This window comes from Protopterus annectens, chromosome 2.part1 (assembly GCF_019279795.1).
Source record: "Protopterus annectens isolate FY-2018-M chromosome 2.part1, PAN1.0, whole genome shotgun sequence".
NCBI classification, from domain to species: Eukaryota; Metazoa; Chordata; order Ceratodontiformes; family Protopteridae; genus Protopterus; species Protopterus annectens.
In genome coordinates, this window is record NC_056729.1 from 1,447,099,149 (window position 1) to 1,447,121,313 (window position 22,165).

Below are 22,165 nucleotides of genomic sequence, written 5' to 3' on the forward strand. Positions count from 1 at the left end.
CTAAGTTTGACGCTAAAATAGTGTCTCCAGCTAAGGATAATCATAAGGCATTCTTTAATTATGTCCAAAACTGAAAATGGAATGTCCAGCTTTGTGAAGAAGAGGTAATAGATGGTACCACTCATACTGCACTGGAAGAAATCACCCACCCTCCTAGCTGACAGATTTGGTGCAAATTTCATTCCTCTGTCCCCATCTTCCATGCCCAAAGCTTACCCAACACCAGACCTCTGCCCAGTATCTCTAGAAATCCGGTCTCACTTGAGCTCTTCAAGGCCAAAAACATGGGCTCAATGGGGCAAGATAACATCCCAGGATGCTTATTAAGCAATCTAAAACAGGACATAGCAGACCCACTTAGAAATCTCTTTAACCATAGCCTGAGAACTGGATTTATTCCACCGGAGTAGAGCAGCAGTAATCCCTTTGCACAAATGGGGGCTATTTATAGACCCTGGGAACTATAGACCCGTAAGTCTCACCAGTCTCATCTGCAAGGCCATGGAAAGAATCATCATGAACTTGAGCAAGAGGGAGTGTATAAATACTTGGGAATTGATGAAGGATCAGCAATAAAACATGAATAAATACGAATAAAATTCAGCAAGAAATGCTTTAGAAGACTTAAATTAATTCTGAGAACATCACTGACATCTAGGAACAAGATCAAGCTGTAAATCAACTTGCTCTTACAGTTTTGTAGTGATTGACTGGCCCCAAAAAGTGTTGTATAGATTAGATGTTAAAACAAGAAGGATGCTTCATGCAAGAAGGATGCTTCATGCTTACCAAATGATTTATAAAAATCAGCGTATACCAAGATTATATATTCCTCATTCCGAAGGACTCCACACATATCTACTCACCTCACAAAATCCAAATGTAGTGAAAGTTTTGAAACATGAGGAAAATAAATGTAAGATGACTTCTCTGCTTAATCTAGCCAAAGCATATTGACGTCTAGCAGGAATGGAAATCAAACCAGAAGTAGATAAAAATCAGGCAGCAACTGGATGTGCCAAAAAACAAAAGAAAGAATATAAGATAAAGTAACAGATGAGAAGGCTAGAAATGTGGAAAAAGCATAAATATAGTTGCAAATATAGAAAACTTCTGAAAGAACCTCATGCTGATCAGGAACGAATACAGGAATGGTTAAGGAGAGGTGAATTCAAACCAAGAAATTAAAGGTTAATATTGGCAGCCAAAGATAGTGGGCTATGTACATATTGGTTTACAAAGTCCATTGAACATGTGGGAGAAACGGACAAATGTAGGTTTTGTAAAACCGAATTGGAAACAGTCACACACCTTGCTGCTGGTTGCGACACGCTAATGACAGAAGGACTGTATACTGAAAGGCAAAATAATGTGGCAAGACTGTTGCACTGGGGTTTGTGCCAACATTATGGTATCAATGTGGCTAATAAACATTGGAAACATGAGCCACAAAACATAGAAAATGATGTTTATATCACATGGGATCATCCATTACCAACAGTTCAAAAGATTGATGCTAGAAAACCGGATATAGTGGTCCAAGAAAAGAAGACAAAAGTAGCATTGATCATTGAAGTTGCCACACCCAGTGACTACATAGTCTTGCATACAGAGAGACACAAAGTCAAAAAATACCAGGATCTGCAGGAGGAAATGAGAGCAATGTGGAAGAAAGATACCCAGACAGTTCCAATAGTTGTAGGAGCAAAGGGTCTTATAAAAAGAATCTACAGTTGTATTTAGATATGTTACCAATCCATGTAACCCCATATGAATTGTAGGAGGAGTCATTACTGGGCACATTGCGGGTGCTGCGAAGAGCATTTCTGGCTGACATCAAAGATTGAAACAATACTAATTTCATGAAGTTTAATCGTAGTTTGACTAAGGAATGGGGTCCATTCCTGTCATGGTATTAGAAACCCAAAAGACTTGGACAAATTAAAAAAAGGGAGAGACCATATCAACAAAGACATAAGCAACCTTTGCACTGTAGACCCAGTCCAATCTGGTTTCATTAAGGGTAGATCATTCTTACTAAACCTGGTGGACTTTGCTAAGAAAAGCACCAAAGGCCCTGGCTGAAGGTAAGACAGTACTTACCACCTATATTGACCTGGCCCAGGCTTTTGACACAATCCCCCACGCAGGTTTCATTGAAGAACTCTCTGAGTTAGGGATTTCTGGCTAAAAGTATTAACATCTTTATAATAAGATTTAGCCATGAGTAAGAACTATTTATATGCGCACCTCAAACAGACACCAGCCTGGTTAATTGGAAAAAAACAATACTCCTTCTTAGGAGTGAACCTGCAAACTATCCTAAAAGCTATGAACCAGTAACTTCCCTTCTGATGACGTAGAAACTGTACACTGGAATTTATGCTGACAGAGTTTATAGATGAGCAGAAAGTGGCAATATGCAGGCTGAAAGCACACATATGAAATGGCAGGAATTCTGTGGCAGTCTGGTACTGCAAAACATAGGTAGAAAGGTTCTGACATTGTTATTGCTCACAGAGTGGCATCACCACCAGGACATTCTGCAATTTAGGAAGGATGAAGTCCGATATCTCAAAAATACTGAAAGAATATAGTCACTAGATGGCTGAGAGCACACATTGTACAGTTTTGAAGTGTTTCAGGGAAGGACATAGAAAAGTACAGGGGACAGAGAAGTAATGGAAAAAAAATCAGGACACTTCACAGTGGCTTTATGAAAAGCAATGTTTTAGACCATGGTGGAAAGGTTAAATGGTCTCTTTTTTATGAAGATTAAATGGCATCATGTCTTTAAGTGATATAAGAGAGGATTTAGAGCATTCTGAACTAGACTGTATCCTCTATCTCTTCTGTCTCTTCCCCTGTCTACTACCAAGGAAAAAGTATTGCTAAACCAATTTAAAGCCAGAATGACTATCCCGATTTAAATCCATATTTTAATGTTCTTATACTCCTTAACATCACACTTTATATGTCCGCCATTTTTCCAAGTAGTATGATTAGATGGTATTCTGTTATTTTACTCTTAAATGGTTAATTATCTTACAGATGTTTTTGTTCAGCTCATTCAGTGTACTACTAGTTCGGATTGATAATAACCAAAATTGCTACTGTAAATAATCATTCACACTTATGACTGTATTCTCCACAAATTGTACTGTAACAATGCATTTATTAGTTTTATATATAAATATATATGTTTTTTAATTGCTGGAGCTTTTCCTACTAGGCATCCACTGCAAATAGTTTGCTGACTCAGTCACACTTTCCGGATCACCAAATGTCAATTAAATAAACTATAAATAAGTAAGTCGCTAAGCACTTGACAGATTAGTCATTCTGGGAATGCTGGGTGATGCTTCCTGAAGCATATTTATTTAGTCCAGTGTTTTAGAAAGTCAGGTTAGCTGATTTTCCCTCGTATCACTTCTCAAGTAAACCATGTTGGAATACAAAGGTAACTGAAACAGAGATAGATTACATGCATTAAGTGAAACATAACTGTATAATACATTTCTGCTCTTTAGTGGTTGTCATAAGACAAGAAGCAGGCAGTGATGTAAGGTAAAGTGAAAGACTTAGACAGTTGGACTATGTCGTGACTTTGGTAACAGACATAGAAAAATATGTAAAGGTTAACAGTAGAGAAATCATTTCCATTCACACACATACATACTCCTTTCACGCACGCACTCTTCGTTCTCCATTGCATTGTGCACTCTGACTCATACAGGCATACGCAGTCTTTTCTGAATTCGCACAGACATACACACTGCTTACACTGCTCTTTCTCTCCTGCATTACTCACTCTTTCATGCACGCATATATAACCTTTTCTGCATTGGCACAGACATACACACTGCTTTCACACACTCACAGTTCATTTTCTCATGTATTACTCGCTCTTTTTCATGCACACACTTTCACTGTCACTTTTACATTCAGAAACACTTACATACTGCTTTCATGGACGCATTCACTCAGACATGCACACAAAAACACTAACATGTTCATACAGCTATAAATATGCCTTTTTCTTTCCTAATGAGCCGAACATGGAATGTCTGCAAATGTTTGTGTGTGGCCGGTAGTAAAGCTGTCTGATCATTTAACTGGCCTTGACATGGAACAAATGACCTCCTGTAAGGAAAAAAAAAGTGCAAGTTCCATAAAGCAGGAGGGAGGATATGGAGCTAATAATTGGCTAAAACCCTATCCAGGTATAAACTGCACCTTTATAAAGTTACCGATTAAACTCTCTTTGTTGCCATGGTGATGCCCGGATAACATCAAGTCTGAAGCAGAAAGCATCCTCAGTAATGCGTGTATGAAATGCACTAGTAAGCAGTGAAAACCACTTAGAAACAATTAAATTTTCGGATAAAAGCAAAAGGAAGTTAAGTCACACACGGCATACTTCCTATGATTGAGGGTCGGAATCAAACAGGAAAACTTTATTTGTCCATAAACGCTGGATTAACAACTGGTCTTAGTAGCTGTGACCCCCCCCCCCCCCACTTATTTGTGGCTCAGTCATGATCGACTGTCTGGACATGTTTGAGAGGCACAGTGGGGAGGTAAGCATACTTCTTAGCTGCTGCTGCTATTGATCACATCACTCTCAGACCTCACTTCGTGTATGTATCTCTGTCTCTTTCTCTCTCTCTCTCTCACACACACACCTTTTCTGCTTTCATGTAGGCAGCATTCACTCACACGCAGACACTCACAGAAATGTATTTTAGTTTGTTTGGTGGATTTGTATTTTACACTCAGTAAACAGCAAAACTGCTGCTTAGAGAGTGTAAAATAATCGCTCAATGAACATGTCTCACTGTCTCATACTGGATCTCAATACTCACTCTGTCATACACACAAAAGCAGTCCGTTCTGCATTCTCACACACACACACACACACACACACACACACACACACACACACTTTCTGCTTTCATGCACGCACTGCTCACTCTCTCCTGCATTGCTCGCTCTCTCTCTCATACAAGCATAGACAGTCTTTTCTGCATTCAAACACACATATTTTCTGCTTTCATGCATGCATTCACTCAAACTCAAACACAAACAGGCAGAAACAGTAATGTACTTATACGCGCACACACTTCCTGGAGCAGGGTGGTTGGGGACCATTAGTGTACATTTATGCATTTGGAAATGGAGAACAAAACGTGATAAATGATTCATAATGCATTTGGGAAAGAAGACCATGGACTGATTTGTCAGCAGTTTAAATAATGTAATGTACTTAAATCAGTAATAGCAGCTTGTCTATTTGGAAACACTTTGGTTGCAGTTTCACCGGAGGAAATACTTGCTCCGATACAGTTTTTACTCCTGACAGAAACAGTAGTTGTTAGAGAGTTCCACAACAAGTTTTGCACTGATTTATAGCAGCTGTTAAGCAGCCCGACCTCGATAATGCTTATGTCACAATGTGGGCGGGACGTCAGGATAGAGAACTACTGATATGACTGTGTCGAAGGTACGTCAGGAAAGTGGAGACAAATTCCACCTGAAGGGACGCAATACAAAAGAACATGGGATGGGCTTTCCTGCCCTGTGCTAGGAAAGTGGTGAAAAGTAGAAATGAAAAGCTTTTTAGAGTATTCTGTTAACTGCATGTGGCTAGGCTGATTTTACAGGGATAAAAGAAAACTCGCGGTTGAGTCCGGAGTTTTCCTTTAATGCTATATGAATGCGAGCAGTCAGCTTATGAAGTCATTATAACTTTTAATATAGTCTTAAATTTCCCCCTTTTCTCACTCTCTTTTAATGTAAGAAAATAAAAAAAAAATCTAGTCAATAATTTACTGTAATGTTTATTTAAATTCTGTAACTTAAATAAAAAGCTACTATAATGTAAGTGTCTATCCCTTTAAGTTTTTGAGGTTTTGACCATGCCCCTTTAACGTGCGACATTAAATGTAGCAGTTCACATTTTCTTTAAGTGTGTCTTTTAATTTATCTGTCTAGCTGTGTCGACTTCCTCGCGATCTCAGCGGGAAACCAGGATTCTTTTCAGGACTATAGCTTCACCCAGTAAGTGCTTGAGCTCTCTTTTTTTTCTTTTTCCCTTCCCCAAGTCCGAAAATATGTATGTATGTATATATATATATATATATATATATATATATATATATATATATATATATATATATATATCTATACTCATTTGACTTGCAAAGGAAAACAAAATCACTGTATCTAACATACACGGCTTGCACACAGTATCAGTAGTTATTAATCTAAGTTTCTTTAACATTCAAGCGCCACAACTTCAGAAACTGCAATCTCCCCCTTCCTTTTGTATAAACAAAACACCCAGTCCATCAATCATGTACTAAGGAGCACATAATGCCAGCATTCCCAATGACCACCATGGTCAGTAGACCATCCAATTAAAGTAATAATGAGAAGGAGAAGAAGGGGAAAAAAATGTCAGTCATCGCCAGTACACCATGCCGAACCCTAACAAGCTTTAAGAAATCTAACCAAGTACATAGTAACAGGGAACAATCATCCATGTTCTGCTCTTCCCTTCCTCGTCATTTACCTAAATTTAACTGAGTGCTTGTTGTACATCTAGTTATATTTTAACTAATCAGTTTCAAGGTGTTCATCTCATCTTCACCCCACTTGCCCACCAGAACCACCAGATCATCCAAACAAGACAAAAGAGGACAGGAAATAAACATGCCCTCCTTTCTGTGATTATTATTATTGCTTTTAATTCAATTAGTTTATATCAGAGAGAACAGTAATATATAACAAGAGAAAATAGTAATACATAACAATGAACTATGTTTTTCTCTTGTGTTATGCCGCCATTTACTGGTTGATGTAATACCATTAGAGGACAAATAAGAGAAAGAAAAAAAAAAGTAACATATCTGTGAATGTGATAGTTCTAACAAATTATTCTATTATTTACAGATGTTACTATGCATTTACTTTATTAATTATAGGAAACCTGTATGTATTCCAAACAGTATTGAAAGCTATAAAAAGGAAAAAGTTATTCCCCCAAGCCAATTTATAGTTTTGTATTGATTATATATACATATGCCAGTGTGTATATTCAAGTACACACATACATAAACACGTTAATTACTAAATTTTAAACTATGACCTTGAATAAAAAGAAGATGAAATTAGTTTAAAAGTAATTTCCTTGTTCTAGTTTGCATCCAGGTCTCCCTTCAAGTTATAAACATGCTAGTAAGAATAATTTTAATTAATACTAATCTGCTTGTTAATTAGATAAACATATTATTAATAAATTATTATTTTTTATACAAGCTATTTTTCGTTCTTTGCATTTGGATATGTATAAGGTCTGAAGAGACGTTCCGAGTTGATTGCTGCATCCCTTGGCCTTAAAATTCTATGGTCTGAATAGACTTATATTTATTATTTGAACCATTTACTTCAAACTGCATTATTTGGTCTGAATAGACCTACACGTAACCTGGTGACTTTGGCTTGAAGCACGTCCTGAGCAATTGTTATATTGACTTTTTATTTTATATTATTAAACTATTTAAAAAGGTCATTTCATTTTAGTTTTTCTTTCTTTCATTGGTTTTCCAGTTATTTCTTTTCACCTGTCTTTTCAAAGAGTTGATGCTCCATTCCATATCTCCTGCTTGTTCAGTTATGTTTTTTGTTTTTAGAAATTTTATGGCATTGTCAAGATCATCAAAGATTTTAATGTCATCCGAAATAAGTATTTTAAGCCTGGCTGGGAATAGCGGATGAACCTTGATCAGTCTCCTCTTTAATTTTTTAATCAAAGGAAGAAGGCTTTTTCTCTTAGACATCACAGTAGATGAGTAATCATTATCAAATCTTATTGTTTTATCCCCTAGTTTTGATGCGAGATTTTGTCCAGGCTGTTTTCAGAATTAGTTCTTTGCCTTGTAAATAAAATAATTTCACAATAGTAGATCTCTGTGATGGATTATTTTTAGATCCAGTAGGTTTAGTTAAAGATATGTGGGCTTTTTCAATTCCATAGGACATTGCTTGTAGTAAATCAAGAACCTTAGGTGGCCAAGATGTTAAAAAGCCTGTCATATTTCCATCTTCTATCTTCTCAGGTAAGCCAAAGATGCAGATGTTGTTCCCCCAAGGCCTATTTTCTAAGTCATCTGTTTTGTCAAAAAGTAAAGTGTTTTGTCTCAGTAGGAATTCAGTATTGTTTTCTTCTTCTACTAATCTCCCTTCTATGTCATTTAATGACATTTCTATTCCTGATATTTGAGCTTTCTGTTGATTGAGACTCCTGTATTTGTTCCATTTTCTTGGAGCATTTTTTTTCTTTAAAACTGTCCAGCTTATCTATTTTGTCCATTTTCAGTGAAAGCTCTTGAATGTTAGTTAATAGTCTGAAAGTCCTTTCTCATGAGACTCCTGAGAGCTTAATTTTGTGTGACTCATTCTGTATTCCAGTGAATGATCTTCTGAGCATAAGTTTGACAGGAAATTAATATTAAAAATAAATAATTTCATGTTACTGTCTTTCAGAATAGTTCAAAATGTTATATTTTTTTTTGTCAAAAATTCCAAATAAGATAATTTAAAAATATAATTTCCTGTCAGAAAATAAATAAAATAGCAGAGCACAGAAAAACTGCTGCTAGCCTGTCAACATTCCAGCCGGAACTTCGACAGCAGGTTCTTAAGATTCATAAGTGTACTCAATTGTGTCCTTTTTTTCATAAGTGGTTGTCTGGATTTCTTACAAGGTAAGGTAGTCTTAAGAAGGAATCTGAGCAGTAAGCATAGAATTGTCTGGCTTATTTGGGATTTATTTATTTGGAATTTGCAATCCCTGCCAGCTATGTCATCTTTTATTTTTGTCAGTACTTGTTGAAATAGTTTTTATTTGCTTGCTTTATGAGACCGTAACAAACATTTCTTCTGTAGGAAGACAGGGAGAGAACACAGATCAACGTTCTTGCTGTTCAGGCAATAACTTCCTTGGTACTGAGTGCAATGTATATCCCAGTTGCAGGAAATCCAGCAGTAAGCTCTCTAGAGCAGCAGCCCCGGAACAAGATTTTAAAAGCATTGGATACAAGGTAAGTTTCTTCATCCATTTATTTTATTGGAACAATGTGGCACTTTTAAAACTAAGTCCTGGATTTTAAATACTTTTTTCTTAACATAGGATATCTGTTTATGCATTTGCATGTACCCTGATATGTTGTCATTTTTTTACAGAGAATGCTTAATAGTAGTATAAGCTCAGATATTTTGTTTTCTGGCTCTGTGTGTATGTGTGTGTGTGTGCGTGTGTATACATGTCTTTTTGTAGAATTATACTAGGCTTATTGGGTTGCTGAAGTGTTGCATTGTTTGTTACCTAGTGTTCCTCCTTTATGTCTTAACAAAATGTTAGTATTACAGTAATGGGACATTCCCTCACCCACACAACAATCAACAAAAAAAATGATAGTAAAAGCAGTTATTTTGGCTTGTTTGACTATCCATTGTGAATACGTATTTTTCTAATGCAGATTTTTAATTTGGTGGAAAGTTGAAGTTTAAATGTGCTTTGATTTTTGTTTTTAAAAATAAATACACCAGTAAATAGCATAACCTATAAAACTATTGATGTGAAGTTGTTCTATCTCGCCATTCATTCTTACTGATGGGTTCGGAGCCGATCCTCAGCTCTGAATCGGCCAACTGCAAAATCTCAAAGTCTTCAACCACCTCGAGGCCAACTCCCTGTCCCATCATGCACCCTGATCTTCCCCTAGATCTCGTTTGCTGCTGCAACTTGATTGGATGTTCACCAGCTCTGGCCAGTGAATAACTTTTCTTTTATTACAAAAAATAGGTTAAATGGTTATTTAGTCATTTAGAGAGAGTGTGTTGTGGTAATTAGATAGACTGTGTAGTCTGTAGTTAGATCTTTTACACTATTTAGATTTTATAGTTAGTATTGGGCCGTTTTTTAGGTAATCTTTTCTCCCTATCTCTATCTTAGCTTAATAACTGAGAACTTAGTCACCGTGTATTTAGGCCTTTTTTTTCTCTTTATCTTCCATATATAAGACAGTGTATTTTATTAGATTATAGCCCTTCTTTTTCACAGGGCACATAGTTTTTCTCTTTATATTGGATATTACAAGACAGACTGCTGTTAGTTTTAGCCCTTCCTTTTCAAGGGGCACCTAGTTGTCTTTAATATTATAATAGAAGTTAGTGGCCATGTTTTAAGGCTTTTTCTTGACATATCTGTAGTATTGCGTGTGTGTGTGTGTGTGTGTGTGTGTGTGTGTGTTATTTTTAAATTACAGCCCTTCCTTTTATATAGGGCAGATAAATATTTTCATTGTGAGCTTAATTCTTAAAGCCTTTTTTTTTCACAAGGCTTTACTAGCTTCTGTGTTAATCTGTACTGTTAGAGCCCTCATTTTTTATAGGGCATTGTTGCTGTGTTTCATATTGTTGATCTTTTGCCTTTGAAAATATCTCAGCAGGAGAAGGAGAAAGCCAAGTCTGGCTTCAAAAAATGCCCTAGATGTGGACAAAAGATGTCCATAACTGATGGACATACTGAATATGTATACTGCTTGGGTGAGGTACACCTGCAGGAAAGCTGTGCTATATGCCACTCCTTCAGCTCAAGAGTGTTGCATGAGAGAAAGAGAAAGCTAATGGATAAGGGTCTGCTGAAATCCTTTTTTCAAGAGTCACTGGATAAGTCAGACAAGCACTCCAAAAAGATGGAACCGACAAAAAGTCCATCTACCTCGAAATCAGCTTCTAGTAAAGCTTCGACATAGGTTACACAGCCTTCGGAACCGACTGTCGTTATGGTTAGGAGCCGATCCCTGACCTTGATGCCAGTATCTCCTACCTTAACGTCCCCTATATTGCAATCAGTGGCTTTGTCAAATTCTTCACGGGCCTCAAGTAGACTTGTCTGATTTGGATGTGGACCGCGTGGTGAAGAAGCTTCTACAGATACCACGTCGGCAAAAATTTTATTCGGCACCGACCCTGGGGGCTTCGGAGCCGACCTTAGTTCCTCCTACATCTTCTGTTCCTCCTCCAATCTGCATGGAAGTTTTGGAGCTGGAGAGTGCAGAAATAATGATCGTGGACCCCTCTGCTCCGACACCTACGCTAGGTTTTTCAGCCCGAACTGTGATGTCTTCGCCGACTGAGGAATCTCTGGGCCGAAACTCACTGGTCGAGTCCATGAAGGATAGTAGAACTGACTTGTCGGTGACAAATTTACCTCTCAGGGCTTTGGCTCGAGTGAGTTCGGCCCTGACCTCTGGCTCAGAGCCCTCCGTACTGTTGCAGATGGTTTCCATCGAATCTTTGGATCTGTGGGATTCCACTCGTCAGGACCAAGGGGCCATTGAGGCTCTGAGGAGGGCTTTGTTTGCCCCGATGACCACTCCATCAGTTCGAGCAGCTCCCTCCCTGAAAGCACCGGTGTCTGCCTCTTCAGCACACGCTCCATTGAAGCGTAGAGTTCCTGAGCCTCAGGAAGCTCCATTGGAGGAGCCATGTTCTTCTGAGACCTCTCCAGAAGCCCCCACTGAAGAAGTGCCTAGGAAGAGACTCTGCAAGAGGAAGCATCTGGACTCCCTACAGGAGTCAGTCACTTCAGATACTGACTTGGATGAGTCCGGAAGGTCCCCACAGTCCCCCTCAGAAGATCTCTCTTTTGCAGATATCTTAGAGATTCTTAAACAGAGGGGTGGCTGGAAATCCCTTAACCCTTCTGATGATGAGGCAGTCCTCCTGAAGGCCTTTGGGTCTCAACCCTCCACCTCTTGGGTGTCTCCACCCTTCGATGAGTTGCTTGAATTACTCACTCGTAGGGCATGGGAGTCCCCAGGAGGCCTAAAAAATTTATAACTAGCCCCCAAGACAGACTTTATTGTACTAAAGGAGTACCTGTTGATGCTATGGAGGTAGCAGCAGCCACCAAGAAGGAATTATCGGAGACTTCATCTGTTCATCCTCCTAATAGAGAATCTAGGATTATGGACAGATACAGGAAGCATATGATTAGTTCAGCGGCCTTTGTCCTTTGTTTGCTGAACTACCTCACACATTTTACTAGCTTACAAGGGATCTCCTGAAGGAGCTAGGAGACACCCTGCAGGGTTCAGTAGCTGCGGGAGTTTCGGACAAGGCAACCTCCCAGCTCTCCTCTCTTAATTCGATAGTGAACTCTTCCATGCGTCTGTTGTCATATGCAGTTGATGGTACGAGCAGAGCAGCGGGTACAGGAATCACTGTCAGGCGACATTCCTGGATGCACTTATGTTCCTTTGCAGAACCCTTTAAGTCTTCCTTCATTAACACCCCCTTTGATGGTTCATCCCTTTTCGGACCTAAGGTAAAGGAAACTCTTACCAGGAGTGAAAAAGATGGAAAGACCTTGTCTGCTGTCGGAGTGCGTTTTTCTACCCCAAATAGACCCTACCCCAAAGGGAGGGGAGGTGGAAAGATATGGTTCTGTAAATCTCAAGGATCTTTCCAGAACACTCGTGGTGAAACCACCTTTAGGGGCAGAGGAGGGGGTAATAATGGAAGATGGCCACGCGGCAGAGGAGGTCCGCAGAACCAGGGTGACAGAGTTCAGTTCTTTGGCAAGCCCTATCAGTGCTCTTGAGAAGAGGCCTGACTGTTCATCTCTGGAGGCAGTCGGGGGACGCCTGTCTGTGTACCTAGACACCTGGCTAAAAATAACAAAAGACAGCTGGGTACAAAGCATAATATCCAGAGGATACTCATTTCTCTTTGCCACTCCACCCCCCTCTAGTAAAGAAAATCCCAGACATTCCACCCAGTCACAGAGACCAAGCAGCCTTAGAGGTCCAAAGGTTGCTGGACAACAGAGTCATCCAGCCAGTCCCAGCAGACCAGAGAGGATCTGGAACTTACTCAAGGATGTTCTTCATGTTTCACTTTTGCAGTCATCACACTTGGGTTATTCTGCCAGGGGTAGCCCTCAGTCGGCCCGAATACCAGAGGCTTAGTATTTCTGCATCGGTTGCTGTCGCTTCAGGACTGATATCAGGTCGTCAGGGGTATAAAAACAGGCAGCCGATGCCATTACATCAGTCTTTCTTGCTGAGGAACCTGAAACAGAAGCAGTTCGGAGTGCCGGTCGGCCGCTACTTGAGTTTTCATTTCCGAAATTGAATCATCCTGAAGTCTTTTAAAGCTAAGTACCCCGTTGGGGATTCTTTTTTCTTGCTCTAACCAATGTCAGAAAAAGTTAACAGCTATCTCGCCTGTGGAAAGCAAATACCACACCGAGATTTCCATTCCTTACTGCATCACCTGTTTAGGCCCAAATCACGATGTACCTTGCTGTCGGTTTTGTGCTTTGTTCAACGCCAAATTATTCATCGTCAGGCCCTTATTGTAGCTAAATACTTTCGTTCTCGATCTCCGTATTCCGAAATGGCTTCGGTAAGCCATCTGACTACCAATCTTCTGAAAAAACGTAAAGATAAAGACAGACAGACCGCACAGGTCCAAAACTGCCGATGATACTTCCTTTAAGCTAGTCGCCAGTTTGCCGGTACTCAGGTGCTTTTACAGCCCCGATGCCCACTTTGATGGATTCGCAGGCTGCTACTGAGACCCATTCGAAGTCTGGTAAGCCGCGAGACTCTTCTTTGACTGTGGAACCTACGGATGTCTCTAGCTTGGATGGGTCCGGAGCTGCTGTGCAGGCACCGGCTTCTAAGGAAGTTCTTCGCATTACTGATATTTGATACAAACCGGCGACTTCTTTCGCATCTTTAGTTCTTTCTAAAACAACTGAGTTTCTAAGGCCAAGAGTACGAGCTATGCCTAAAAAACCGATGACCCAAACTCAAGCACCTGCTTCCTTGCCACAATCTCAGATGCTTAAAATGGCAGAAGACCTGATCATGCTGATTAGGGAAAGCCAGCCTTCCCCTGCTAAAAGAAAAAGAGACTTGTTCTCAGAAGTTTTATCTGACCAAGAGTCCGACGACTCTGATGTTTCTAAATATGAAGACATGCCCTTATCTGCCTATGAGGATAGAGATGCAGAGGAATCCATTCCTTCTGCCTCCCCTCCAGAGGATTTTTCTTTTGGTAAAACCCTACATACTTTGAAAGAGCATTTCCACTGGGAATGCCAGGATTATCCTCAGTCCAAAAAGAGACTCAGGGAATTTTTAGATTTACCACAGCACAGACTCTTAGCTATCCCTCATGTTCTGGATGCTGTGGATGATGTCTTTATGGAATCCAGTCTAACTCCTGATACTTTACCCCCCTGCTCCAAGGAAACCAGACAGGTACTACAGAGTCCCTGCCTCTCAGAAATTTCTGTTAAAAAATCCCACTGCTGACCCAGAGGTCATCTCCCAAGGACCTAAAGGAATAAAAGCAACTACAGCTATGAATCCCACCCCTTCAGACAGGGATTCCCGAGCTTTAGACAGATGGGGTAAAAAAGTATACACCTCTACAACTCTTGCCATTAGAGCATTGAATTGTCAATTCCACATGCTGGAATTCCAGCAACATACTATGGAACTTATTAAGCAAAATTTATTTACCTTTCCTGACTGTTCAAAAAATAAAGAATTACAGGAGCTTATGCATTCTGCAAGCCAAGTCAGCAAGCATACCCTGCAGTGTGGGTTTGCCACCCTAGAAGCATCTTGCAGGGAAGCAGTCACAGGTTCTGTACTTAGAAGTCATGCCTGGCTTAAGGAGCAGACCTTGCCAGACCATGTGAAATCAAAATTATTGGATACTCCTCTGAACAAGGACAATCTGTTTGGCACCAAAGCAGAAGAGGTTTTAAAAAAGATGGAAGAAAAGGCTAAGTCTATGCAGACAGTCTTTTGCAGGTGCAGCCTCCAAGATTCAGTAGGCATTACCCCTCGAAACATTGGTCCTTTCAAGCCTCCTCAAAGCCATCTCAAACTAGACAAAGGGGAAGCAGACCTCCCCAGACAACAGTCTCAGGGTTTGCAGAGATCTATGCAATGGAGTACCTCCACTTCTAAAACAGGGAGTGCTAAGCCACCCCTTAAGGAAAGAATTCACAATGACTTCTCAGTTGCACTCCTCACCTCTGCCCAATTGCTTGTGCCCCTAGGAGGAAAACTTGCCCACCATGCAGAAAACTGGACCTCCATCACCAACGATCGATGGGTCCTCAACATAGTATCCCAGGGGTACAAATTTTATTTCCACATGCTGCCAACCCTAAAAGGGTTCCCAGACCTTCCTCCAAACCAGTGGGCAGAGGCACAAAACCAAGTTCAGTCCCTGGTCTCCATAAGGGCAATTCAGCCTGTTCCTGCAGAAAAGATAGGCCAAGGTTTTTATTCCAGGCATTTCCTGGTACCTAGAAAAGAGGATGCCGGGCGCCCAATCTTAGATATATCCACTCTAAACACCTTCCTCGTGGTACCAAAATTCAGAATGCTCACCCCACAGCAACTTCTCCCTATGCTGTTCAAAGATGCCTGGTTAGCCACCCTAGATTTAAAGGAAGCCTATCTACACATCCCTATCAGGGACTCCTGCAGGAAATATCTCCATTTCAGGGCAGGATCTATGCATTATCAGTTTTCTGCACTTCCCTTTGGCTTATCTACTGCTCCCAGAGTTTTCACAAAATGCCTGGCTCCAGCCATTGCCTATTGCAGACAGAGGAAGATTCAAATATACCCTTACTTGGATGGTTGCCTGATTCAGGCAGACAGTCAGGAAAAGTTGTTGCAGAACCTGATATTTGTAAAGGACCTTCTAACCCCCCGGGAACACTATCAACGAGAAGAAATCCAAACTAGTCCCCAGTCAAAAAATTGTATTAATGGGAGCAAGCTTGGACACAGCATCCCAGATGGCATTCCTTACTCCAGAAAAACAAGCCTATCTGACAGGCTACTTCGCTGAAATGGCCACCAGAACCCAGCTATCCATAAGGAAAATCCTGCAGGCTCTAGGGTTCATGGCCTCCTGCATTCTACTAATTCCATATGCCAGACTGCATATGAGGAAACGTCAGTGGTACTTAAAGTCTTTGGTGCCAACATTCTCAGGACCTGGAAACTATCATACCTATAATACCTTGTCTCAGGACAGACTTTCTTTGATGGGCAGCAGCATGCAACCACAACAAGGGACTTCCATTTACACAACCCCACGCCGCCCAGACCCTAACCTCAGATGCATCAGACTATGCCTGGGGTGCACTTCTGGACGGCAGGTGCATTCAGGGCCACTGGAGCCCAAACAAAATTCATCTGCACATCAACTAAATAGAGATGCTAGCTGCTCAGCATGCTCTGACAGCTTTCAGATCCCTACTCTCACCAGGGTCCCTTCTAATAAACAGCGACAACACTACAGTGTTGTTGTACATCAACAAGCACAGGGGAACCCACTCTGCAGGCTAGCCATGACCCTGTGGAGCATGGCCTCAGCTATGCATATTCACCTACAAGCTCAATTCCTGCCAGGCAAACAAAACTCTCTGGCAGGCAACTTAAGCAGAAATCTCCTAGACCCACATGAGTGGCAATTAGACCACAACACCTTAAGCCTTCTGACGCAGAAATGGAGTACCCTGAAGGTGGACCCATTTGCCTCCCCCTACAATTACCAGCTCAGCAAATTCTGCACCAGGGTACCTCACAGCAAGCCCTGGAAAGTGGATGCCCTATCCTTCCAGTGGGCAAACCTCTCAATATATGCATTTCCCCCTCTGCCTCTTCTTACAAGAGTACTACTCAAGATAAGGCAGGAAAGACCAAGGGCAATCCTGATTGCCCTAGACTGGCCATGCCAACATTAGTACCCACTACTGCTCAGTCTTTCACTGGTGCCACCATGGCACCTATCCCAGATTTCAACCCTCTTCACTCAGCAGGAGAGACAGATCTTGCATCCACAATTGCAAACCCTGAACCTTGCAGCCTGGCTTATTCTTTGAATTCTCCTCCAGTGGCCAGCCTAAGCAAGCAGGTACTGGATGTCATTCGTGAAGCCAGAAGACCCAGTACCAGGAAATCCTATGCTGATAAGTGGAAAAGTATTTTTCCTGGATTCACTCTAAAGGAGCGGATACAGCACAGCCCTCCTTACCTCTCATCCTGGATTACCTAGCAGACCTACTCCACAGGGCTATCCTTCTCTTACATTAAGATCCATGCCTCTGCCATCTCTGCTCATTACAGCACTGAGCCCACCTGTCTTCTCTCACCCTCTCATCAAACAGTTCCTGAGAGGGGCTAACAACTAAGGCCACCAAGATGAGCCCCCCCACCCCTGCTTGGGACCTTAATTTTGTGTTGGAAAAGCTCATGCTACCCCCCCCCCCCTTGAGCCTGCAGCATCAGCAGAATTAAAATTTCTCTCTTGGAAAAATGCCTTGCTTCTGCCCATCAAATCAGCTAGAAGAGTGTCTGAGCTACAAGCACGTATGGCTGTGGAACCCTTCATTATTTTTCATGCTGACAGGGTCTCCCTCAGGACTAACCCAACTTTTATGCCTAAAGTGGTGTCCAGTGTGGCTCTCAACCAATCTATACATTTGCCCACCTTTTTCCTTAATCCTCAAAATAAGGGGGAAAGCATCCTGCACTATTTAGACGTGCGCACAGACAGCTCATATTCTGCCTTGATAGGACTAAGCCCTTCAGGAAATCTGACCAGTTACTAGTCAGCTTTGCACCAGGGGCAGAGGGCAAGGCCATATCAAAACAAATCATCTCCAAAATGGATAGCACACTGCATCCATTTCTGTTACCAACACCATGGGAAACCACCCCCTCAGGGGGTCAGAACGCATTCCACTAGGGCAACTTCAACCTCTACAGCCTTTCTCAGAGGAGTCCCTACCACGGATATTCTGGAAGCTGCTACTTGGTGTTCTGTTCATACCTTCACCAAGCATTACCACCTGCTTGTATTTTCCAAATCCAAGGCAGGCTTTGCAACAGCAGTCCTACAGGGCATACTAGCCAGCCCCAACTCTTCTTGACTGCCTCCACCCATTCTTCAGCTTTGGGAATCAACCCAAGTGTGATGACTGCAACAGTGAAACACAAAGAACATAGTACAGTTGTGTACACTTACCATAAATGTAGATGTTCGAGTGTATTCACTGTTGCAGTCCTGGTTTCCCACCCTCCAGCCCCCTTGTCTCTCTCTCTCTTACTCACTCCTTACAGGGCTATTGGTATTTACTTTTTTACTGGTGGTGTTTTTCCACCATAACGTAGCTCCCTATTTGGGAACTCCTGACATTTGGGGCAAAAAAAACTGATGTAATGGCATTGGCTGCCTGTTTTTATACCCCTGATGACTTGACATCAGTCCTGAAGCGACAGCAACTAATGCAGAAATACTAAGCCTCTGGTATTCGGGCCAACTGAGGGCTACCCCTGGCAGGATAACCCAGGTGCGATAACTGCAACAGTGAATACACTCGAACATCTACATTTATGGTAAGTGTACACAACTGTACTTTCTTTTTATTTCCAAAGAAAACAGGGAACTGGAGACTTATTCTGGACCTAAGCAGACTAAAGTCAGTAAAAAAGACGAAGTTCCAAATGGTCACGCTTCAGTCAATACTTCCCTTTCTGGGGAAAGACAATTGGATGTGCTCTGTAGATCTTCAGGATGCGTACTACCACATAAAGATGGACAGACCATCCAGGGATTATCTACGCTTCCGGCTGGGAGCCAGCCATTATCAGTTTCTTGCTCTGCCCTTTGGTCTCACTGCAGCCCCCAGAGTGTTCACCAAATGTATGGCAGTAGTCACCACTCACCTGAGACAGTTGGGATTCCAGGTGTTTCCATATTTAGGCGACTGTCTCCTCACTGCTACCACCAAGCATCAACTTATTCATGCTTGGGACACAACCTTAAATCTTTGCAATCAAATGGGGATTACCATTGACTCAGAAAAATCTGCCTTATCGCCATCGCAACAGACTGTCTTTATAGGAGCAGAACTAAACACAGTTTCAATGACATTAACTCTGCCTCCAGAAAGAATTTGTCTCTTACGAAAACAAATATTAGACCTGCTTCCCAAGGAAAAAAGCCCCAGTCTCAATGGTACTCAAATTGCTAAGATCAATGGCGGCAGCAATCATTGGCATTCCCCTCGGTCGAATGCACGTGCGAGTTCTACAATGGCTCCTATTCTCTCAATGGTCCTTTCAGGAACTTCTAATGTCACACCAAATTATCATAATGAATGCATGCATGAAGGACCTTCAGTGGTGGCTGATGTCTCAATATGTATCTCGGGGACATCCCTTCGTTCTACCCAGTCCCATAGCCACAGTGACCACGGACGCTTCCTTGATTGGGTTGGGGGGGCATTATCAGAGAAGAACAGCCCAAGGCACGTGGAGGAAACACGAGGCTCATCTGCACATAAATGTTCGGGAGATGAGAGTGGTACTTCTAGCATTGCAGTCCTTTTAAGACTCTCTACCTCTGGGAACAATTGCAATTCAGACAGACAACATGTCAGTGGTCTGGTACATCAACTAACAAGAAGGGACTAAATCTTACCCCTGTGTCGAGAGGCCATGTGAGTATGGCACTGGGAAATCTCCTCCCAGCATTTTCTGATAGCAACGCACATCCCAGGGAAATCCACTGTGATAGCAGACAAGCTAAGCAGGGCAATTTTACTGCCTCACGAGTGGTGCAAGTAGCAGAAAGGATATTCCGCAGGTGGGACCAACCTTTCTACGATCTATTTGCAACCCCAACAAACATGAAATGAAGCAGCTACTTTGCCCCGATTCCCCTGTCAGAGGATGTCCCAAGGGATGCACTGGTGCACATTTGACCCCTGGGTCTCCTTTATGCATTTGCTCCCTTCCCTCTGATTCCCAAAGTATTACAGAAAGCAAAAATTCTGGGAAGGACCATGATCCTTATAGCCCCTTGCTGGCCTCTGCAAATTTGGTTCCCCTTCCTTCAGCCTTAGCTCTTGGAAGAACCCTGGATCCTGGACCCAGTTCCAGACCTGCTGACCCATTCATTGGGGGCTCTTCATCCCCTCAAACTGACAGCTTCGCTGCTCCAATTCCCACAATAGCCAGGATTTACAACCTCTAAGCTGAGGCCCAACATATTATAGCATTCTGTCATAAATCATCCACCAGAAAGTTGTAACTTAGCAAATGGAAGATATTTTCTTTATGGGCATCTCAGAATGATGTTGATCCTTATCTAGCTCTGATCCCATCTATACTGGAATTTCTAGCTGAACTTTTCAATGAAGGAGCTGCTGCAGCTACCATCAGAGTTCAGTTAGCAGCAATCTCAAACTTTCATCTTGGCTTCCAAGGCTCCAATGTCATGTCGCATCAACTCGCTAAAGCCTTTCTTAAAGGTGCCATTCATCTGAGGCCAACAATCAGAGCTCCAGTCATGCCATGGAATCTAAATTTTGTTCTGTCCACAATCATATTACCTCCTTTCGAACCAGCCTCGACCTGTCCTTTGAAATTCCTTTCATGGAAGACTATTTTTCTGATGGCCATTACTTCTCAGAGGATTTCTGAGTTCCAGGCCTTGACCATCAAACCGCCTTATCTGATTTTCCATAATGACAGAGTTTCGCTCAGAACGAATCCATCCTTTTTACCAAAAGTTTGTTCAGAGACAAATCTTAACCAATCCATTGAGTTGCCAGTTTTCTTTCCTCAATACAGAAATAGGATGGAGTACATGCTGCACAAACTTGATGTTCATAAACAACTCTGATTTTATCTAGATAGAACTAAACAATTCAGACCAACGGATCTGCTCTTTGTTTCCTTTTCAGAGTCAAAAAAGGATGCCCCATTGACAAAAGTAACCTTGTCAAGATGGCTATCAGATTGCATTTCCTTCATTTATAATTCAGAGAATGCTCCCTTGCAACAAAAGGCCCACTCTACTAGAGCTGTTTCAACCTCATTAGCCTTTTCTGCAAGGTTACCATTAGATTATGTTTGTGCAGCAGCTACCTGGTCAAGAACTCATACCTTTATCACTTATTACAAAGTAGACAAGGCCTCCAGGGTCAGGACCTCCTTTGGTTCCACAGTTCTGAGGAATATTCTCCCTTGAGCTACCCGAGAAACATGGTGCTTGGGACGCTACCCATCAGTAAGAATGAACGGCGAGATAGAACAACTTCACATAAAGAAGTTATGTACTCACCTTAACATTCCATGTGAGTTGTTCATCTTGCCTTCATTCTTGCATCCCACTCTCCAACCTCCATCCAGTCTACTTGAGGTCCGTCACCTTTCTTATATGGTGCATTGTCTCTTATCCAGCTGTCTGAGTGGCATATTTATACTACTAGGTAGTCAGGCAGCAAACAAGATCTGAAGGAAGATCGGTTGCATTGTGGGATAGGGAGTTGGCCTCGAGCTGGTTGAAGGCCTTGAGCTTTTGCAGTTGGCCGAGTCGGAGCCGAGGATTGGCTCCGAACCCATCAGTAAGAATGAAGGTGAGATGAACAACTCACATGGAACGTTATGGTGAGTACATAACTTCTTTTTTTGTTGAATTTAGTAAGCCATATGTAAAGACTTGATGTAACATTATTTAGCAACATACAAATAACAAGCTTATGTAACCAGTTAGCTGCCTTTAGTTCCACAAATGTATTTGTGCCCACATATTTGGATTTCATAGGTAGAAAGATTGGTGTGAAAGGCCTCATGGGAAAGGTTTGACTGGTAAACTCTGCCAACAAGGTAGCAGGTTGAAAAGGCATAATTGCATCCTCCTGACAAATTATAATCCACCTTAAGAACCTCCAGTAACTCTCTGGTTTTTGAGCAAAAGTTACAGAATGTAAGGATGGAGTGGATTCCTCAGGTAATCGGGTTCTGTTTTCATATAAGACACTATAGATGAGAATGGTCCCCATGAAGACAGATCTCCAACAAGCTGATAGCAACTGCAGTTCTCGCAGCCAGGGAGTAGTATGGGAGGCCTTGGATGATGTGTGAGATGCTGGGCTGTCAATTTGAGATGGGAAGTGTGTGTACTCCAAGAATATAGAGGTCACATTCAGTCTTTCTGACAAAATATAACTACAAAGGAAATATTTATCAAATAATTG

At 41.7% G+C, this 22,165-nt stretch overlaps 1 protein-coding gene across 4 annotated transcripts in view; it reads left to right on the forward strand.

Annotated features, from left to right (window-relative positions):
- HTT (huntingtin) overlaps positions 1-22,165 on the forward strand; it is a 4,811,037-nt gene that overhangs the window by 4,195,779 nt on the left and 593,093 nt on the right. For all 4 annotated transcript variants that reach the window (XM_044062924.1, XM_044062926.1, XM_044062925.1 and 1 more), the window contains one exon: positions 8,950-9,104. In XM_044062924.1, coding sequence (XP_043918859.1) covers positions 8,950-9,104 — 155 coding nt within the window. The remainder of the gene's footprint in view (positions 1-8,949; positions 9,105-22,165) is intronic.